This window comes from Hemicordylus capensis, chromosome 7 (genome assembly GCF_027244095.1).
Source record: "Hemicordylus capensis ecotype Gifberg chromosome 7, rHemCap1.1.pri, whole genome shotgun sequence".
NCBI classification, from domain to species: domain Eukaryota; kingdom Metazoa; phylum Chordata; class Lepidosauria; order Squamata; family Cordylidae; genus Hemicordylus; species Hemicordylus capensis.
Window position 1 is genome coordinate 18,624,097 of NC_069663.1, and position 21,291 is coordinate 18,645,387.

The 21,291-nt window shown below is 47.8% G+C and overlaps 1 protein-coding gene across 1 annotated transcript; it reads right to left on the reverse strand.

Annotated features, from left to right (window-relative positions):
- Positions 1–5,249: 5,249 nt before the first annotated feature.
- On the reverse strand, positions 5,250–15,156 carry LOC128332805 (trypsin-like). Its single transcript, XM_053267567.1, has 5 exons — positions 15,108–15,156; positions 10,621–10,780; positions 8,217–8,470; positions 6,784–6,920; positions 5,250–5,402 (listed from the first exon to the last, which is right to left on the reverse strand). Exons 1-5 carry the CDS (start codon positions 15,154–15,156, stop codon positions 5,250–5,252), a joined length of 753 nt encoding a protein of 250 aa, XP_053123542.1.
- Between the last annotated feature and the right edge of the window lie 6,135 nt (positions 15,157–21,291).

Sequence of the window (21,291 nt, forward strand, 5' to 3'; positions counted from 1 at the left end):
GCACTCGGGAGCTCCTTTACCAGCTGGCAACAAAGTGCTGGCTGCATGTTTTCTTTGAGTGAATGAAGAAAACAGGCAGCCGACAACACAGCCGGCTGAGAATGAGGCCGGCCGGAGCTTGGGGTGGCGGCGAGCCAGGAGGCACGCAGGAGCTGGGCGGTTTGTGTTCTTTGAACACGTCAGCCCAATTATAGTTCCTCCCCTAGAGTTGCCATGCCCCCCGAAATTCTGGATTTCACCCGGATTTTAAGCATCTCACCCAGATTGCTTAGCCCACCCAGATTCGCCCAGCTTTCAGCTTTCTTTCTTTCTTTCTTTTTTAAAGCGAAGCTCTAGCCCTTGTAGAAACGGAGTTATGGAGCAAAACGTGCAGACGCTACTCAGCTCAAAAATTATTTTCAAGCCAATTTACATAATATGCAAATTAGTCACCCAGATTTGGAAAGCCAGAATATGGCAACCCTACCCACCCCTCTTTAGAAACTTGCTTAGAATGGGAGAAAATCCCTAGAACTGGGAATCTGACAACACTGTTGCAGAAGAGGACTTGATTCATTGGTGAAGATTCTGTGGGGAGCAGCAGTGGAGTCTGTGGGAAGCGTCTTTGGCAGGGAGAGGAGAAACAGGTATTTACTTTTACTTCTTAAAATTATTATTATTTACACATGTATACTCCACTCTTCCTCCACGGAGCTCAGTACATGGTTATGTTTCTGCTCTCAACCACCCTGTGAGGTAGGTTAGGCTGAGAAATACGTGACTGGCCCAGAGTCACCCAGTGAGTTTCATGGCTGAATGGGGATTCAAACTCAGGTCTTTCCAGACCTAGTCCGACACTCTAACCACTACACCACACTGGCTTGATCAGGGTCTGGATCCTGGAGGAGCCTGGGCAACTCACTTGACTTTTCTCATAGTTATCAGTCACTTTTTACATCTTCCCACTTAATACAACCTTTTGCAATGGCTTTGATTTTTGGACTGTACGAATGTTCGCTTAGATTTCACATTTTGTGTCTGGTTGCACAGTAACCCCTCAATTGCTAATATATAAGTATCCCAATATCCCACCCAATATCTCATGCTGGCAAGGCCACCACAAGATGTGGCTGCAAAGGGGTAGGAACTTTTAAAATAAAGCAAGTCATCCAGGAGAGGAAGTCAGTCCTAATTGGACCCTAGCAATCCGCCTGGCCCAAACAAGAAACATATAGCAAGTATGTACTGGTGTTTTGAAAACTGGAAGAGAGGATTGTATTCTTACAGGAGAGCATGAAAAACATTTAATTATCAGAACGGGGGAAGCTGTGGATCTGAGCCCCGCCTTGTGGGCCTAGCAATGCCCCTGAGGACAAGTTCCATCTCTGAAAAGCTATCATTAAGCCCTCTTTAGCAACTGTTTACACCTCCTTCAGAGCTATCAAGACTCTGTTAACATCCTTGTAAAGTACAGAATTAGTCAAAGAGCAGCAACAACACACTGAAGCACGTGGCACTATCGCCATTTCTCTCTTGCTTACTGCGAAGTGTGCCACGGGCTTGTGATAATCTCTCTCACCTGCACAGGTGCACCTTGCGGTTAGCAAGAGGTGCTGGGCTGAATGGAGAGGCCCAGCGTCACTCTGGCCACCACTGACGTTGGCGGGGCGGGGAGAAGGACTGCTTGGCTGACGCAGCCACCCCTTGGCCACATGGCGGCTGAATTTTTTTTTAAGGAGGTTCGCGGGGTGGCTTCAGGACCCCCCCATTGGAATTTGGAGGCCCCCCTGGACCTTGGAGGCCACAGACCAGGGCCCCAAGGTCCGGGGCTTAGAGTGTCACCGTACATAGGAACACAGGAAGCTGCCTTCTACTGAGTGAGACCCTTGGTCCATCTAGCTCAGTATTGTCTACACAGACTGGCAGCGGCTTCTCCAAGGTTGCAGACGGGAGTGTCTCTCAGTGCTATCTTGGGGATGCTGCCAGGGAGGGAACTTGGAACCTAGATGCTCTTCCTAGAGCAGCCCTGTCCCCCGAGGGAATACCTTACAGAGCTCACATGTGTAGTCTCCCATTCAAATGCAAACCAGGGCCAACCTTGCTTAGCAAAGGGGGCAATTCATGCTTGCTACTACAAGACCAGCTGTCCTGCCTGAGAGTCCGTAGCTCAAGCTGGGGGAGGAGGAGGAGAGGTGTGACCCAGTGGGGAGAGAAGGGGGAAATGAACAGTGTGCCCCAGAAGGGCAAGGAAAGTGGACAGACATCTGTGCTGGTAGGGGGCCTGATGCTTGCTGGTGCTGGTGCCCTTCCTCACACCTGTGCCTGAGGTGACCCCTTCATCCTACCATGGTAAAGGGCTTCTCCCACACAGGGGAGTATTCCAATGGGACGACATTTCAAGTAAACACTTTAAGCCAGGGTAGGCAACCTTGACTCTCCAGTTTTTGCTGAACTACATCTCCCATCGTCCCAGCACATAAATTGTGACTAGGGATAATGGGATTTGTAGTTCAGCAACAGCTGGAGACTTGTCTCATAGGATCAGGCTGTATGTTTTGAATGACCCTGAGTTACAAAGTGTCTTTCTCAATTACTCAGGCTAGAAGACTCTGAGAGACCTCTTGTCTGCAATGGGAAACTCCAAGCTGTTGTGTCTTGAGGAGATGTGCCCTGTATCTCCACCAGCCAACCAGGGGTTTACATGGGCATTTTCAGATATAAGGACTGGATCGTTAAGACCATGAAGGAGAATTGATTCATCATGGGGAAACTGGAATGCTGAGATCCCAGAGCAAACCATGAAGAATACACACATCCCAGCCATCATCCTTTTTCATACAGGTCTACTGCTTGCTTTCCCTCACTTCTGTTGTAGCTCCCACACTCTCATATGTCCACAGGTAGTTTTGATCTGCTCCAAGAGGTGGATCTCTGATGGCTTTTGAGCGCTTTGCAAGAGTTTGGCATAATATATTTTGTGTTGCCAAAGCAAAACAAGCCCCCCTCAAACCCACCCTCAGGAAGATTAAACCATTTGTGAACGTGTAAATGTGTTGGTCTCTGCTTGCTTGGGATTATAAGACTCTCAAATGGAGAGCCACCACTTGACAGAAGCTTTAGACTAAGTTTCATTTTATTCATTGATTTCATGATTATCCTACCCTTTCTCCAAGAAGCTTAGAGTAGCTACATTCTCTGAGGAGATTCTCACAGTCAGCAAAAAGCGGGCTAAGGGAGCCGGCTCCTGGCAGCAAACCCTCCAAATTCCCCCTCCCTTTAGCCGAGGTTAGCAGAGAGCGCTCCGCTAACCCCATCTTTTGGATCGTGTATTGTATTGCTGTGGCACAGCTCCGTGCCATGGCAACACACAAGGAGACCCCTGGGGGTCTCTCCAGGATGCCCCACACACTTGCATCTGCCAACTTACAGGGGCCACGCAGCCCCCGATCCCCACAGCTCCCACCAGCTCCATGATGCAGTCCGCAGTCATGTGGGTGGCTGACCCGGCCGCCCAGGGCTGCTTTCCTGCTCATCTGCGGGGAGAGCGGGCTAAGCCCCTTCCCAGCGAGTCTCACTGATCGTGAGACTCGCCTCTCTGAGTAGCTGCATCCAGAGCTGGGCTCAGGGATGTGTTACCCGGGCAGTCACCCAAGGCGCCCCCCTGAAGGGGGTGTTGAGCTGAGCTTGCTGGATGACTCTTTGCTGAGCTAGGAAGAAGAACTTTATTTCCAGTCAATGATCAGATACATAAAAGCCGAAAGACCCCCCGCCATATGCAATACAATACAGTACAATGGGTATAGCAGACCAAATTAAGTATAATAATTGTAGCAAAATCAAATTACATCTCATCGGCAGTCCTTTGCTGTCTGATCTTCATGGCTGCCAAGCAAAAGTTTGCTACCTTTTGGGTAATATCTACACACTCGTCAGAGAGGAGAAAACGTGTTTAGTAAGGCCAATCCCTATCTGGCCTGTTCAATAACAAGGGTGTAATCAAGCTGGCACGTGAGTCTTTATAGAAGGAGCAGTACAAAAGAACATGCTGCATTGTCTCAAGCATCCCTTCGCCACAAGGACAGATCCTATTGGCTTGAGGCGTTTTATTATACCTGCCAAAAAGTACTGCCAAGGGGAGCACATCAAATCTGGCTCTGAAGAATGCTTTACGTAACAGTAACTTGGGGAAGGTAAGTGATGATAGATATTTTGCAGGAGAATGGCTGATATTTGCATAATACTCTTGATTGGGGTCAGATATAATGAGATCCTTTTGGCATTCTCTGTGCAAGTACCCTCTGGGCTTGGACAAGGCCCAAAGTCAGCAGGTACTCAGGGGACAGTCCATAGGACAAGAATTTCTCTCTAAGTGCTACCTCCCAACCTGATTTATAATGATCAGCGAGGACCAGGGGGCCAAACCCACAGGACACAATTTGAGCTTCAGCCAATAGTTGCGCATCAGTTTCCATGTCTTGGCTTCCACTCTTAGAATCCCTGTCTCCAACCTCAAGCTTACATTGGACACGCATCTAGACGTGCCAAGAATTGCCCTCAAAAATGTAGTCTGGACTGTCTCCATCTCCTTATGCTTGATGTAAATTCCTAGTTGTGCACCACACAAGATTTGGGCCAACAAACAGCTTCAGGGAAGCTGGTACCAATTCCCCTCCTTTGCCATAGAAGAATCTTAAGAACTTTGCCAAGCTAGGCAGCAAATAATTGGGAGGTAGCTCTAGACTCTTTTTATGCGTATTGCTGGGAATGCCTGTGACAGCAGGACCTGTTCCTCTATTAGATTCTGCAGCCCTGCACAAACTGGAAACAGTGATAAACAAACCATGGGGGAATGGGTGTCGAAGGCACTCCTTGCCCAGGGTGGCATTTATCCCAGGGCCAGCCCTGGCTGCATCATTCTCCAAAATCCTTTGCATTCATACAGATACACATGGTGCTGTCTGCTCCTGCTTCCAGACATCTGGAATTTGTGATTTCTGTCTTCTGCCCGCACCTGGGAAAGCTGATGGCAGTGCAATTCTCGCTCCTGCTGCCTCTTGAGCTGGTGGGCTCTTAGCAGCCTCAACAAGTGCCTGGCCTCATTGACCACTAGAGCTGGCTATGCCCTATTGATATGCATCCCTGTGTGAGCAGAGAGAGGAGGGGAAATGGGACCTTTCTGAGGGCAGCAGTGCCCAAGAGGGTGAAAAGGGGAGATGCTGGTTGAGATTATTTCTTACGCTTTATTTATGCCCTTTGTGTCCGTGGAGAAGTCACATGCGCTGCATGGTCGAATTGATCCAGCCAGTGTAGTTGCAAACCTTGGTATAGATGCCAGGCTTTAGAGGCTGGCCACACACCTCTGGCCCCCAAGACACAATACCCTGAAGTTCTTCATTGCAGATGAGTGGTCCCCCAGAGTCACCCTGTAGAGGCAAAAAGGGCCACCCCGCACCATGGAGTTTGATTAGATCATATACCTCTACAGGAAGAACATGGGAAGCTGCCAAATACTGAGTCAAACCATTGGTCCGCCTAGTTCAGTATTGTCGACACTGACTGGCAGCGGCTCTCCATGTTTTCAGGGGGGAGTCTTTCCCAACTCTAGCTAGAGACGCCAGGGATTGAAACTGGGACCTTCTGCATGCAAACCGGATACTCTTCCATTGAGCTACAGACCCTTCCCCAGAAAGATGGTGATTTGGATGGCTGCTGTTGCTGCTTTCTGAGGAGGCATATGACTCCTTTTGCTTTGAAGACTGGATCTTGCCCACTTTCTTCCCATTTGGGGCATGTAATTGGCACTGCCTTATCTAGTGTGGCCCTAACAATGGGAACAGAGTTTTGCTGGTTGGCAAGAAGGCTTTGCCTGTGATAGCACCTAATGGCTGATCAGCTTTGACAGTGGTAACCCGGCCCCACCTGACGGGATGGGGGCTGGCAAAGGAAGCTAACATCTGAGCAGTGGTGTGGTGCTGGTACGTTTTCCCATTCCAGAGTCTCAGCTGGGGCACAAAGCTCTTTGCTGTCTAAATGGAAATAATATGCGGATCTTGCTATTCCAACAGTTGGTTGCGTCAATGAATGTCTGACTACAATAGATTCTATTCCTACTTTTGCTCATACAGTCGTTCTAATCTATGTTTAAGGTTGGTCACTGACATTAGCATGGTTGTGTGAACGCACACCAGGATGAGCATCTAGGATTCACCACTCCACACAAACCTCCATAATTGGTCATCTTGGCATGGGCTCACCCAATCATGCTAATAGGAACACAGGAAGACCATTGGTCCATCTGGTTCAGTATTTTCCAGTAGCCATGCTCCAGGCTTTCAGGCAGAAGTCTTTTCTAGCCCTACCTGGAGATACCAGGGATTGAAACTGGGAGTTTCTGCATGCAAAGCTGATGTATTGCCCCACCCTCAAAGGTGACATACATAGGCCTCCCATCCAAGCACTGAACACACCAAGACCTGCTTAGCTTCAGCAAGGTGGCTGTGTTGCGTGCCCTGAGACCATGCCCTGGGACCCAAAAGGTGTAATGTTGGTTTCCAACTTTACACCTAGGTTCAAATGATCATGTGACTCGGGACAAGGTTTAGAACAGGGCTGCTCAACTCCCCCCCCAGCTGTTTTTGGACTACAACTCCCATAATTCCCAGTCACAGTGGCCAAAAGCCAGGGATTATGGGAGTTGTAGGCCAACATCTGCAGGAGGGTCAAAGTTGAGCAGCCCTGGTTTAGAATATAAATGTGAGGGATATGGGAGGCTGACCTGGCTGAAAATTCAGCTATTTTCCTCACCTGACAGGAGTCCACACCTCCTTCTCTCCGACCCGCACACAACATGTTCTCAGTGATGGCATCAGGATATGCTTCCTCACATTCTCTCTGAGGGATGATGTTCAGGTAAGCACACTGAAGTTCATCAGGGATAGTTGCTGTGAAGACAAGGGTTATTGATGCTGTTAGGAATATAGGAAGCTGCTTTATATCGTGTCAGACCATTGGTCCATCTAGCTCAGTACTGTCTACGCCAGGCCTACTTAACTTCGGCTCGCTTGCAGATGTTGGCCTATAACTCCCATAATCCCTGGTTATTGGCCACTGTGGCTGGGGATTATGGAGTTGTAGTCCAAAAACAGCTGGGGGGCCAAAGTTGAGCAGGCCTGGTCTACACAAACTGGCAGTGGCTTCTCCAGGGTTGCAGGCAGGAGTCTCTCTTAGCCCTAACTTGGAGATGCCAGGGAGGGAATTTTGGAACCTTCTGCATGCAAGCAGGCAGATGCTCTTCCCAGAGTAGCCCCATCCCCTGAGGGGAATATCTTACAGTGCTCACACATGTTTCCCATTCAACTACACGCCAGGGTGGACCCTGCTTAGCAAAGGAGACAATTCATGCTTGCTACCACAGGACCAGCTCTCCTTTGAGTTGTGCTGTTTCATAATAGTAAAAGCTCTTATCCACAAGGAAATATACCTAGACCCAGGTGTGCAGAGGTTGTATGATCTACATATTTGTTTTAGCAGAACACACTCCAACACATTCTGTCAGCCGGGCATGCTGATCTGCATAGGATGCATGCCAAAAGAGTGTGCTGAGAAGGCCCATTCACACGTTATGCTCAACACCTGTACAACGAGTGTATGGTGTACACAGGTACAGATCAGTGTTCCCTCTAACAGGGATACCCAGATGTCGTTGACTACAATTCCCAGAATCCCCAGCTACAATGGCTTCGCAGCAGATTCACAAGATGTTTACTTTGGGTGATTAAATTGACAGTCCACATAGCTGTCGGCTCCTCCCGCATTCCCTGTGATCTTTCTCCTATGTGCGTTCCCATTGTTTGTTTCCATCTTGTTATTTAGCTTTACACCAGGCCTGCTCAACATCGGCCCTCCTGCAGATGTTGGCCTACAACTCCCATAAGCCCTGCTATTGGCCACCATAGTTGGGGATTATGGGAGTTGTAGTCCAAAAACAGCCGGGGGGGGGAGAGGGCAAAGTTGAGCAGGCCTGCTTTACACCTTGTTTTTCTGCAAATGTGTTCTCAAAGCAACGAAAAGGAGATAATAGGAATGCACCCTCTCGGCCGAGAAACCCCAAAGCATCTGCTGTTCCTACAGGCTGAGGCTTCCCCAATGGGAAACTTCTCTTGGATCTCACCCTGCAGCCCTTTTGGCCAGCAAAAGGTTTTGCCCCTTCCCCCTCTACAGAGAGATTAGTGCTGTACGTCTAGGGCTGGAAGTCGTGCCCCAGCCTGACACGAGGCACCGGGTCCCAGGAGCGACACACTGAGAGGCCAGATTGATGGGCTGGACGTTGTCATTGATGGCCACCGAAGAGGAGAGCTTGATCAGCATGATGTCGTTGTCCTTGCTGACCGGATCGTAGTTCGGGTGGGCAATGAGCCGGATGGCCCTTTTCTGCTGTTCGGTACCCTCGTTAAGCATCATGTTGTGCTCCCCCAGGCGCAGGTAGGTGTAGCTGCAGGAAAACAAGAGGCGGTTAGCTGAGGAATCAAAAGGTCCCAGGTTCAATCCCAAGAAGCATCTCCAAGTAGGGCTGGGAAAGATTTCTGTCTGGAACCCTGGAGAGATGCTGAAAGTCCAAGCAGACAATACAGAACCAATGGTCTGACTTAGGAAAAGCCAGCTTCCTTCGTAAAGATAAAGGTAAAGTGTGCTGTCCAGTTGATTTCGACTCCTGGCGTCCACAGAGCCCGGTGGTTGTCTTTGGTAGAATACAGGAGGGGCTGACCATTGCCTCCTCCCACGCAGTATGAGATGATGCCTTTCAGCATCTTCCTATATCGCTGCAGCCTCTTTGCAAAGCAGCGGGGATTTGAACCGGCAACCTTCTGCTTGTTAGTCAAACATTTCCCCGTCACGCCTCTTAAGAGGCGTAGCTTCGTATGTACCTACGTACATATAATGGTTCAGTAATATATGGTATAATGTTCAGAATGTATGTATATGTTCTGTAATGCCTGAACAGGGCTATTTTTCTGTAAGCTGTAATTAATTAATTAATTAATTAATTAATTCAGTTTCTACACCACCCTTCCAAAAATGGCTCAGGGCAGTTTACACAGAGAAATAATAAATAAATAATCAATCAAAGTTTATTACGTTCAAATAAATAAATAAGATGGATCTCTGTCCCCAAAGGGCTCACAATGTAAAAAGAAACATAAAATAGACACCAGCAACATTCACTGGAGGTACTGTGCTGGGGGTGGATAGGGCAAGCTGCTCTCCCCCTGCTAAATAAAAGATAATCGCCATCTTAAAAGGTGCCTCTTTGCAAAGTTAGCAGGGGTTTGCCTCAAAGGACAGTGGTTTCCCAAAGAAAAGTGGTCTTGTGGTGGTGAGCACGAGTTGTACCCTTTCCTAAGCAAGTTCTGCCTTGGTTTGTGCTTGGATGGCAGCCTATGAGGTAATCCACATGACCTTTGAGAGCACCGGAGAGGGCCGGAGGGGGGAAGGCAGGAGAGCACCTATTCCCCCTCCTCCAGATGATCTGGCATGGTCCTGGCCACATGACTGGTGCTTTTAAGAGCCTCCTGACATTCTGGAAGCCAGGAAAATGTGTGCTAGCCTCCAGATATCCCACAATGCACTGCACGACAAATGCAGTGGATTGAGGGATCATGCTGTGAGTTGGGCGCTCTAGGTGTTCGGCTCTGTGTCTGCTCAGGCCTGGATCAAAGGGTTAAAAAGTCAGGTAAAATTCCCAGGCTGCCCATGCATTCGGACACATGGGTTTAGCAACCTCTGGACCCTTCAACTCTGGTTCCGCGTTACGTGCAAATGCACCCTAAGTATTTTCCAGGAGGTCAATGCCGGGATCGGCATCATGCTTCACATGAGCAGCCCTACTCAGGTAGGACTGAGGTAGGTAGGTAGCCCTACCTGAGTGAGTAGACCTCCTCAGGTAGGACAGCCCAAGCCTAGGTAGGGCTGCTCTTGTTAACAGCCTCTAAGTGTGAGCACTACAAGATATTTCCCTTGTGGGATGGGGCCATAGCTTAGTGGGAGAGATCTGCATTCTTGCATGCAAGAAGGTCCTGGGTTCACTCCCTGGCATCTCCAGGTAGAGCTGGGAGAGACTCCTCCCTGAAACCCTGGAGAGCCACCGCCAATCAGAGTAGACAGCACTGAGCTAGATGGACCAAGGGTCTGGTTCAGGAGAAGGCACCTTCCTAAGTTCCTACTAGGGATGAGCAAACCAGCTCGAACTTGAGCCGGTTCGAATTGGTCTGGCTTGAGGTCAAGTTGAACCCCACCTCCCGCCGCCAGCTGGCTCAGGGCCATTTCAGGGGTTCTAATGTAAAAAATAAACATTTTTAAAAAACAACAAACAAACAAACACTCACCGCCTCGGGGTGTGTGTGTATCCAGCGGTTCCCCCTCCTCCCGCCTACCTCTCTCCAGTCTCAAAATGGTCCGGTTCGGGCTGCTTTTGGCCCTTTCTGGGCCTCTCTATGCTGGCGGTGGCCATTTTGGAGGCCACAGAACATGTGCACTGGCCAACATGTGGTGTCTTCCAGCGTATGCTCCTAACATTCTTCTGAGCTGTACTACGGCTGCAAGCAAATGGCTTGTCCTTCCCCCTCACAGAGTTCGAGGACCTACCCTGGCATCTTGCAATGTGCTGCAGTCACCACCCAGTCTCTGTTCAGCAGGGACCCGCTACAATAGAACCGGTTCGAATCGTAGATGGCCACTTGCCAAGGTTGGGAGCTTCTCAAGCAGGTGAATCCTCCAATGATCCGTGTCCCTATCTGCGCTGCCACTGCAATGGAAAACAAGAGGAGAGTTCCTCGGTGAGGTGGGGATGCAGTAAAGCAAAGGACATTTTTGGAAGGGCGGTATATCAATCAATCAATCAATCAAATAAATAAATGCCTGTATCCTTAGGGACAAATGACACTTTACATTAAGCACATCATTACGTAGGAAGCTCCATAATACTGAGTCAGACCATTTGCCCAGCCAGCTCAGTTTTGTCTACACTGACTGGGAGGAGACCCCAAGATAAACAGGCAGGAGTATTTTCCAGCCTTACCTGGTGATGCTACAAGGACTGAACCTGCGACCTTCTGCCTACAAGGCAGATCCTCTTCCACAGCGCTATGGTCCCATCCTATAAAACTGATGTGCTTATTTTCTCTGTGCAAAGTAGGAGCTGCAGGGGACTGATCTGGATTGGGACCGTGGCATGGGAGGTCTTTAACCCTCTGTGTGTCCCAGTCTCAAACCAGATTGGGCCCCCATGGCTCCTGCTGAGTAAAGAAACGTTATACATGACAGTTGTAAGGCCATGATTATCAGACACATTGTTTGGCTTTTAGTCCATTCCAGCAAGTATGGGGGAAGGTGGAAAGGAGGGCATCATGGTACCTTAGAAAGGCCAGCACGATTAAAAAGTAACTGGCTGAGACAGGAGCAGAGTATCTGTGCCTCTAGTTCTCCCTTCCTCCCCCTCCATTTCAGGGCTCAGCCAGTCTCCCTTGCTGCCCTTTCCGCCCCCCTTCCTCTCCCCCTCCGCCACTGGTGCCACCTCTTCCTCGACCTCCTTCCCCCTCAGCAGCTCTTGTCCTCCTCACGAGGAGCACCGCAGCCCATTTTTGTCAGCTGCTCAGCCACCTGCAGTGGTGCCGCTGCCTTCTCCTTGACCTCCCCTACCTCCCTTCCTCCCACCAGCTCTTGTCCTCCTTGCGAGGAGGCCGGCAGCCCTGTTTTTGCTGCCTGCTTGTTCGTCCTCGGCGGCTCACAAGGGCGCCGCCTCCTCCTCCTCCTCCTCCTCCTCCTCCTCCTCCTCCTCCATCTCCCTTCCTCCCTCCTCGCCAGCTTGTGCAACTCCTGGCAGCTGCTTGCAAACTCTCACGAGCTACCAGGGGGTACTCAGAGCCCTCCTGCCTCATAAGCAGTCTTATTGAAATTAATAGGACAAATTTACTTATCCTATTAATTTCAATAGGAGTACTAATTAGTAACTTAGGCCGCATTCATACGTAGCATGAAGGACAGCCCACACAGCCAATAACAGCCAGAGAGAGGGAGGAGCTTCCTCCTTCAACTCTGGTTCCAGACAACCAAGTCTGCAGTTCCTCATGCAGGTGGCTGTCAACCTTGGCACGGAGCAGTGAAACTCACCACAACCTGAAGGTTTAATTTGGAGTTTGGTGAGCAAAACCTCGGGTTGCTCTTCGCATAGAACTGGAATCCCATGCATTTGGACACACAGGTTTGGCAACCTCTGGTACCTTCAACTCCGGTTTTGCGTTATGTGCAAATGCACCCTAAATCCAGATCAGGACTGCACAGCCTTTGTCCTCCAGCTGTTGCTGGACTACAATTCCCATCATCCCTGACTATTGGCCACTGTGACTGGGGTTGACGGAAGTTGTAGTTCAACAACAGTTAGAGGGCCAGGTTTGCCCACTCCTGCCTTAAAAGGTACTAAAAGTTGTGTATTTGATGCTTTGAATATTTGTTTTCAAATTTGGAATGTCTGCATTAAGGTCTTTTTGTCAACAGTGAAATGATTGCTATGTGGCTATTCAAAACCGTATTGCCTGTTTTGTTTTTATAGTTTGTATTATGCTTGTAAATATCAAATAAAGAGACTACGATATTGACTTAGCTGGCATACACATACATGCACATGTGGGGAAAATGCAAACGGGTATACAGCTGAGCTTTGCATAGAAACATCACAGGCTGTGCCTCTTGCATTTCTTAGGCATTTAGATTCCACCCTGCTTTCTAGACACTTCTAGATTCAGATGCCAATTCTGAATAACTTTTGATGCATCTGATGAAGAGGGCTCTGGTCCATGAAAGCATCTGTCACAGTGATAATAATGATAATAGTAATAATACAGGAGGGCCGCGATATCTGCGGATTCGTTATCTGTGGATCTGTGGATCTGTGGTCGGGTAAAAGACACCTGACCTTGGCATAAGCCGAAAGAAAGGAAGGAAGGAAGGAAGGAAGGAAGGAAGGAAGGAAGGAAGGAAGGAAGGAAGGAAACATGTCAGCCTCATGTATCCGCGGGTTGGGGGTGACCAGAAATGACAGCGGAGGTCATTTCCGGTGGCCATTTTGTGTTTCAAAACCTCAAAATGGCTCCATTTTAAAAAGAGAGGGGGAAATGGCAATTTCCCACCTATTTGTGGGCGTTCCGGGGCACAGCACGACTCAGCGGGACCAGCAAAGCATGGTAGGGAGCTTCCATCCACATTTCCCTCTCAAATTTGGCTGATTTTGGGCAATTTCTGGCAATTTCCCCAAAGACCGGGAACCTAGCCCCCACAATCCCATGGCCCCCAATGAGCCGATATTCGTGGTTTCCGTATCCACGGTTGCAGCTTGGAACAGAACCCCTGCAAATATCAAGGTCCTCCTGTAATACCAACTTGACTTGTTAGCTGCCCCATAACAAATTGTTCTCAGGGCAACTCCTAATAAAACAAGAATAGAATAAAGCATGCAATTAGAGCCCATAAAATAAAACAAAAAATTACAATAAAATACAGAATACAATACAAAGAACTTTTAAAAACCTGTTTTAAAAGGCCCGAGTGAACAGAAGTCTCTTCATCTGGCATGGAAAAGAACAAAGCGATGAGGCCAGGAAAGCTTCACCAGGGAAGCTATTCCATAAATGGGGTGCCACCCCCAATCCTTAGTATCCCCCCTGCTCACCTCATTTGGTGGGGCCATTTGGGCCTTGAAGAAGATCTCAAAGTCTGGCTAGGGACATATGGGTCAAGGTGGTTTCTCAGATAACCTGGTCCCAAGCCATTTAGGGCTTTAAAGATAAACATCAGTACTTTGATTTGGGCCTGGAGCAGAACAGGAGGAACATAGGAAGCTGCCATATACTGAGTCAGACCATTGGTCTATCTAGCTCAGTATCGTCTACACAGACTGGCAGCGGCTTCTCCAAGGTTGCAGGCAGGAATCTCTCTCACCTCTACCTTGGAGATGTTGCCAGGGAGGGAACTTGGAACCGAGATGCTCTTCCCAGAGCGGCTCCATCCTTGAGGGGAATATCTTACAGTGCTCACTCTTCTAGTCTCCCATTCATATGCAACCAGGGCAGACCCTACTTAGCTACGGGGACAAGTCATGCTTGCTACCACAAGATCGGCTCTCCCCTGGGAGCCTGTGCAGTAACTGGACAAGTACATCTGTTATTCTTTAGGCTCCTCAAGAGAGACTCTGATGTTCACACACCGAAAGAGCTTTCTCACAGCAGCTTTCTATGCTCAGATACCCAAGGCCTCTCTAAACAGTTACACGTTTCTTTGGAGCTGTCTTTGTTCAATTGCATCATTTTACTAGATCTAAAATGTGAGGCAAATGAGTAGGAATGCAGGAAGCTGCCTTATATGGAGTCAGACCATTACTCCGTCTACACTGATGGGCAACAGCTGTCCAAGGTTTCAGGCAGGAGTTTTCTGCACAGCCTTACCTGGAGATGCTGCCAAGAATGGAAGCTGGGACCTTCTGCAGAAGGTTATGATCAGATAATTCCATCCATGCACAGCTCGAATTTTTATACATCAGTTAATTAAACAAACAAACAAACAAACAAACAAACTCAACGTGGGTTTTGTTTAGCAAAGGGAATGAGAAAATAGTTCCCTGTCCCCAAAGAGCTCACAATCTAAAAATAAGCACAAGGTGAACACGAACAAAGCCCCTGGAGGGATGCTATAATAGGAAGTTGCTCTCCCTGTGGTAAATATAAAAGAGCCATCCCTTTAAAACAGGGGTGTTTTTGTGGCCGGGAATGATGGGAGTTGTAGTTCAACATCTAAGGAGCCAAGGTTGCCTGCCTCTGCTTTAAAAGGTGCCTTCTGATCCAGTCAACAGGAGCCTTATTAAAGCCTTATTGTAAAATCTTGTTGAAATTGAGGAGAAATTGGGTTATATTTGTCTTCAGAAAGCCAAGGTGGGACACTGGAAATAAGAGTCTAGCCTTAAGGGAATGCTGCTTGTGGGCAGCCCTGTAAACCCAAACAAGATGTGCTAGATGCTTTGCCATTTATGTGCAGTTCAGTTCTATGTAGCATAGTCATCAGTTCAAGCTTACATATGGCCTTACCTGAAGATGCCAGGAGCAACACCAGCGCTGCCACCTCCAGGGCTGTCATGTCGACAGGTGAGAACCAGAGGGTCTTTCTGGCAATGGCCAGCTGAAAAGAGAGGTGTATATTGAATGCTTATAAAGAACCAGGGTGGTGTTGTCACTGGAAACTGTGATAGAGGGAGAGCCAACTCAGATGTGAGAGTTTGAATACTTTGCACCACCATAGCCCAGATCCAGATCAGCCCCAGTCCATCAGAGCTACTGTTTACTCCAAGAGGGAAACACATATGCACGGGCGGCTCTTTCATGAGGCAAGGTGAGACAGTTGCCTCCAGCAGCTGGTTATTGGGGTGCCATTGAGCAGCTCTTTGGGACTGATTGCATCCTTGTAAAACTTGCAAGAAGCACAAGAAGAGAAAACAACTGGGTCTAGATCAGGCCTGCACAACTTAGGCCACCCAGCTTGTGGTGGCACAACTTCTCCCATTAGCTAAGCAGGGTCTGCCCTGGTTGCATATGAATGGGAGACTAGAAGAGTGAGCACTGTAAGATATTCCCCTCAGGTGATGGAGCCGCTCTGGGAAGAGCAGAAGGTTCCAAGTTCCCTCCCTGGCAACATCTCCAAGATAGGGCTGGGAGAGACTCCTGCCTGCAACCTTGGGGAAGCCACTGTCTGTCTGTGAAGACAATCCTGAGCTAGATAGACCAATGGTCTGACAGTATATGGCAGCTTCCTATGTTCCTAGTTCCCATGGCCTACTCTCAGAAGTACGTGCAACTGAAATAAACACATATTCTGCTCCTGCCTACCCCTCCTTCCCTCTCCCTCTGCCTGGGTGAACAGAGTGTAAGCTTTTTGGGACAGAGCCCTATTTGCTTATATATTTGTAAAGCAGCATCCATATTGATGCCACAATATTCATTAATCTTAAGAAATGTCATTTTCAAAGACGTTTGCTTTTTGCAATTGAAAGTGTCCTTTAGGGAGGGGACAGGCGTCCTTTCCTGCATTTCAGACTACATGTGAATATTTCGGTGGCATCCGTATCTCTGGTTATTATGAAGCGTATATGAAGTAGGCATGACATATAAAATGTATAAACCCCTGCTAAATGGCGCAGTGGGGAAATGCTTGACGAACAAGCAGAAGGTTGCCGGTTCGAATCCCTGCTGCTGCTGTATCGGACTACAGCAATATAGGAAGATGCTGAAAGGCATCATCTCATACTGCATGGGAAGAGGCAATGGTAAACCCCTCCTGTATTCTACCAAAGACAACTACAGGGTTCTGTGGGGGCCAGGAGTCAAAATCGACTTGACGGCACACTTTACCTTTTACCTTCAACTGGGCAAAGAGGCACTTTTAAAAGTGATTATCTTGTATGTAGCACACTGAAAGCAAATGTCCCTATCGAGTTCCAGCACCCAAAACAGTCACCATTGCTGAAGCTAAGCAGGACTTGGTGTGGCCAGTGTCTGGATGGGAGACCCATGCATGCCACCTTTAGCATTAGCTGAGTGGCAGAGTATCTGCTTTGCATGCAGAAGGTCCCAGGTTCACACCTTGACATCTCCAGGTAGGGCTGGGAAAGATTCCTGCCTGCAACCTTGGAGAAGCCGCTGCCAGTCTGTGTAGACCAGGGAATCTCAACGTTGGGTCCCCAGATGTTATTGGACTTTGACTGCCATAATCCTCAGCCCCAGTGGGCTTTAGTTGGGGATTATGGGAGTTGAAGTCCAATATCATCTGGGGACCCAACGTTGAGAATCCTTGGTCTAGATTCAAGCCTGAGCTAGATGGACCAGTGTTGTGACTCAGTATAAGGCAGCTTCCTATGTTCCTACGTTCATTGCTGGTTTCGACTTTATTTTTGCTTTTAGACTGTGAGCCCTTTTGAGGCAGGAACCATCTTGTCTATTATTTATTTTTCTATGTAAACTGCTCTGACAACGTTTGATGAAAAGGCAGTATATAAATATTTGCAGCAGTAGTGGTGGCAGCTGTATGCTCTTTTAAAAGTAGCATGTTTGGCAGTGTACACAGAGCAGGTCTTTGGCCCTTGTTGTGATTTTCACCTCCATTCCAGTGACGCCTCCTGCTATCCCCAATGCCGCATTTTATGGCAACTTGAAATGGCACCCTTGTTTACCATCCTTGATAATAAGCTGGGAGACGTTGCTCCAGAAGGAAGGCTGTAGCTCTGTAGAAGAACTGTCTTCTTTGGAGGCCTACAGGAAAGCCTTAAAGACCCACCTCTTCAGCCTGGCCTTTCATGATATCTAGTTTTAAACTGAAATTTAATGAGATTCCATCTGGTTTAAATTCTCAATTTTAATTGTTTTATTCTGTGTTTTTAATTTTAATGTAAAACTGCCCTGAGCCACTTCAGGAAGGGCGGTATATACACTGAATAAATGAATGAATGAACGAACTTTATTTGTTAGCTGGCCCGTAACAAATTGTTAAAACATTCAATAAAAACACATAAAACACACAAAATCACAACACACACACACACAACATGACAACATAATTTAAAACTTTTTTAAAAAAAATTAATTTAAAAAATCAATTTTTAAAAGACCAAGTGAACGGAAAGGTGATGGCGCCCGGTGAATCTCACTGGGGAGGCTGTTCCATAAACGGGGTGCAACCACTGAAAAGGCCCTCTCCCTAGTAAAGAGAGAGAACCAGGAAGGATAACGCTCGCAAGCAGGCAAAAAGTCCACATACCTGCGATGCAACTGGATGATTTCGGGGTTTGCCGTGATCCGATACCTGTTTTAATGTCTTTGGTTCCACCTTACGGAGCAGCACAGCAGCAGCGGAGAGGACGCCAGAGAGCACGCATCAGCAGGAGTGCCTAGCTTTGTATCGTACAAAGTCTAGGAGGCTGTGGTTGGTGGCAGTCCTAGTCCAGCTCTGTTCTCTGCTGCGGCCCTCTCCCTTCCCTCTTGGCCAGGGCTGATTTTTGTGACAGCAGTCCACATGCCTTTACAGGGCCTCAGACGCGTCTTCTTCCGACGTTAATTTCTAGGCACTCCTAGTAATCAAGAGGTGCCAGCCTTTAATTATGATTACAATGGATTTTTATTTTTATTTTTTTTGGCCTCATCCTTGGATAAGGCTGCAAATTGAGCAATGGCTGTTGCTAAGGGCCTTGGAAAGAGAGATTAGTGTTTGTCTCACCCTCACTCCCACTCTGCGGCAGCTGTCTGTCACCGTGGCGCTTACTGGGTCAGACGGCAAGGGTGCAGAGCGGAAAAATGTTTTCTGGCAAACGAGGCATTACGCCAGTTAGGGTCAAATTAGATGGGGTGTCTAGTGTGTGCTTGGCAGGGGCGTTCCTTTCATGAGGCAAGGTGAAGCCATGGTCTCAGGCGGCGGTTTATTGCGCGATGCCCTCTGCTGTTGTTATTGGAGCAACTCTTTGGGACTGATCGGACCCTGGCAAGCTTTGCAAGGAGTACCTCGACTCCTATTCCTTGCAAAGCTTGTGAGCAGCACAAGGAGGAGGCCGGCAACCTTCCCTTCTCCCAACCATCCCTGCTCCCACACCTTCTCCCAAGCTTGCTAGGATCCATTTTGAAATTTTAACCTGCTAACTGAGCAAAGAAGCAACTTTTTAGAGTGGTGAGTCTCTTTATTGAGCAGGGGGAGAGCAACCGGCCCTATCCATCCCCAGCACAGCATCCCTCCACTGGCCGTTGTGGGTAATGTTTCTTTTTTTAGATTGTGAGCCCTTTGGGGACAGGGAGCCATTTTATTTTATTTTAATCTATTTATTTATTTACTTTTGATTTTATATTTCATTCATTCATTCATTCATTATGCATTTGTTTATATTTATTTATATCTTATTTATTTATATCTATGTAACCTGCTCTGGGAACTTTTGTTGAAAAGCGGTATATAAATATTGGTCGCATATTTGTATTCGTATGGCAAGGGGGCTGGTCCCCACCAGGGTCATGGGGCAAGGCAGCATGTGGCGTCTTGTCCCAGGCACAGCAGAACTGTGAGCAACTCCATCGTTTAGCAGTCGCAGAGCTTGCCTTTACTTTTGTAGATATTGACATTACTATTACGGTACTAATCAGGGGTGTTGCAAGGTTGGAGGAGGCCCTGTGGTGAGATTTCAGGCAGCCCCACCACTGCTCGTGCCCACCGCCTGCTGGTTGTCCTGCCTGCCTTTGCCAGGCTGCACCTTACATAAGAAAAGCCCTGTTGGATCAGGCCCAAGGCCCATCTAATCCAGCATCCTGTTTTGCAAAGTGGTCCACCAAATGCTTCTGAGAAGCCCGCAGGCAAAAGGTGAGGACATGCCTTCTCTCCTGCTGATGCTCCCCTGAAGTGGGTATTTAGAGGCATCTTGCCTCTGAGGCTGGAGGTGGCCTATAGCCCTCAGACTGGTAGCCATTGATAGACCTCTCCTCCATGAATGTATCTAAACCCCTCTTAAAGACACCCAGGTTGCTGGCTGTCACAACATCTTGTGACAGAGAATCCCATAGTTTGATTATACGTTGTATGAAAATATACTTCCTTTTGCTGATCCTAAATTTCTTGGAAATTAGGTTCAAGGGATGACCCCTGGTTCTAGTGTTATGTAAGAGGGGGAGACATTTCTTTCTATCTGTTTTCTCCACACCATGCATGATTTTATAGAGCTTGATCATGTCTCTCCTCAGTCGTCTTTTTTCTAAACTAAAAAGCCCCAGGTGTTGTAGACTTGCCTCATAAGGAAGGTGCTCTAGGCCCCTGATCATCTTGGGTCTGCACCTTCTCCAGTTCTACAATGAACTGATTTTCCCTTACTGATGTTCTCACGAGCCTGAGAACATATGAGACTCCTGGTGGGCAGGGCCAATAATCCACCTGGTAGGGGTAGGAAGAGAGGAACATAGAAGCAGAAAAAAGTTAGAGGGACGCATTGCCTGAACTGCCAGTTGAAACTGAAAGTTCGTCTCTGGTCCATATAGATCAGGAGTTCTCAAAACTGGGTCCCCAGCTGTTCTTGGACTTCAACTCCCATAATCCCCAGCCCCCATGGTTGGGGGTTATGGCATCTTCAGCATAGCATCCCTCCAGTGGCTTTTGCAGGTGTCTGTCTTATGTTTCTTTTGTAGCTTGTGCGCCCTTTGTGGGCAGGGAGCCATTTCATTTATTTATATATACGTAAACTGCTTTGGGGACTTTTGTTGAAAAGTGGTATATAAATATTTGTTGTATTCGTCGTCGTATTCCTATCTTTAAAGCCTTAGATCAGGGCTTCTCAAACTTGGGTTGCCAGGCATTGGACTACAACTCCCATCATCCCATTATCCAGTGTTTTTGGTTAAACCATTCCTTGATCCAGGCCAGCTTTTGAATGGGGCTTTAGTTACTTGTTTTCCAGTCCTGGAGTAGAGGCGGGGCTAACAAGCAGCCAGCAGCAAGAGCACTGAAAAGCAGTCTGCACTGGCCTCTCTCTAAAGGTAAAAGTAAAGTGTGTCATCAAGTCAACCTAATATCTATCTCATTAAACTATTAATATTCCCGATTCTACTCCACTGCCTTGTCCTTGCAGGACACAACTCTTTCCCTTGGATTCTACCTCCCTATTATAGCTCTGCCCTGCACGGGTTCAGATGGTCGCAGTCAAGTCGATCGCTGACTTTGTGAATAGGTTGTTGTGTGTTGTGTGTGAACTTGCCCTCGTAAACCACTTTGCAAACTTCTCACTCAAAAGTAGTATAAAAATTTTCATAATGAGAATATGTGCACTGAAACACGAGGATCCGTCTGCTCCTGGTTTTGATCGGTTCCACCGAGTCGACTGGTTTTATTTCTTTGGCAAGAGTTGAGTTGCATGTTTTGTAAACCACAATTAAAAAATAATAATCTCCAAATGCTGCCGATGAATGAATGAACCTTGACGGCACACTGAGAAACACTTCACCAGCCTGAGAGAAGACGAAGATGAAGAATATTTATATACCGCTTTTTAACAAAGTTCCTGAAGCGGTTTACATAGAGAAATAAAAATAAATAAAGATGGCTCCCTGTCCCCAATGGGCTCACAATCTGAAAAATAAATATAAAATAGACACCAGCACCAGCCACTGGAGGGATGCTATGCTAGGGATGGATAGGGCCAGTTGCTCTCCCCCTGTATAAGAGAATTACTACTTTGAAGAGAATATAAGAGAATTACTA

Bases quoted from the DNA above. Each gene is read 5' to 3' on its own strand.
- LOC128332805 (XM_053267567.1), bottom strand. From the start codon at position 15,156: ATGACAGCCCTGGAGGTGGCAGCGCTGGTGTTGCTCCTGGCATCTTCA. The intron at 8,471-10,620 runs GTAGGTCCTCGA...GTTTTCCTGCAG, and splicing joins GCACATTGCAAGATGCCAGG to CTACACCTACCTGCGCCTGG. The intron at 5,403-6,783 runs GTGAGGAAAATA...TTGCCTCTACAG, and splicing joins GAGGTGTGGACTCCTGTCAG to GGTGACTCTGGGGGACCACT.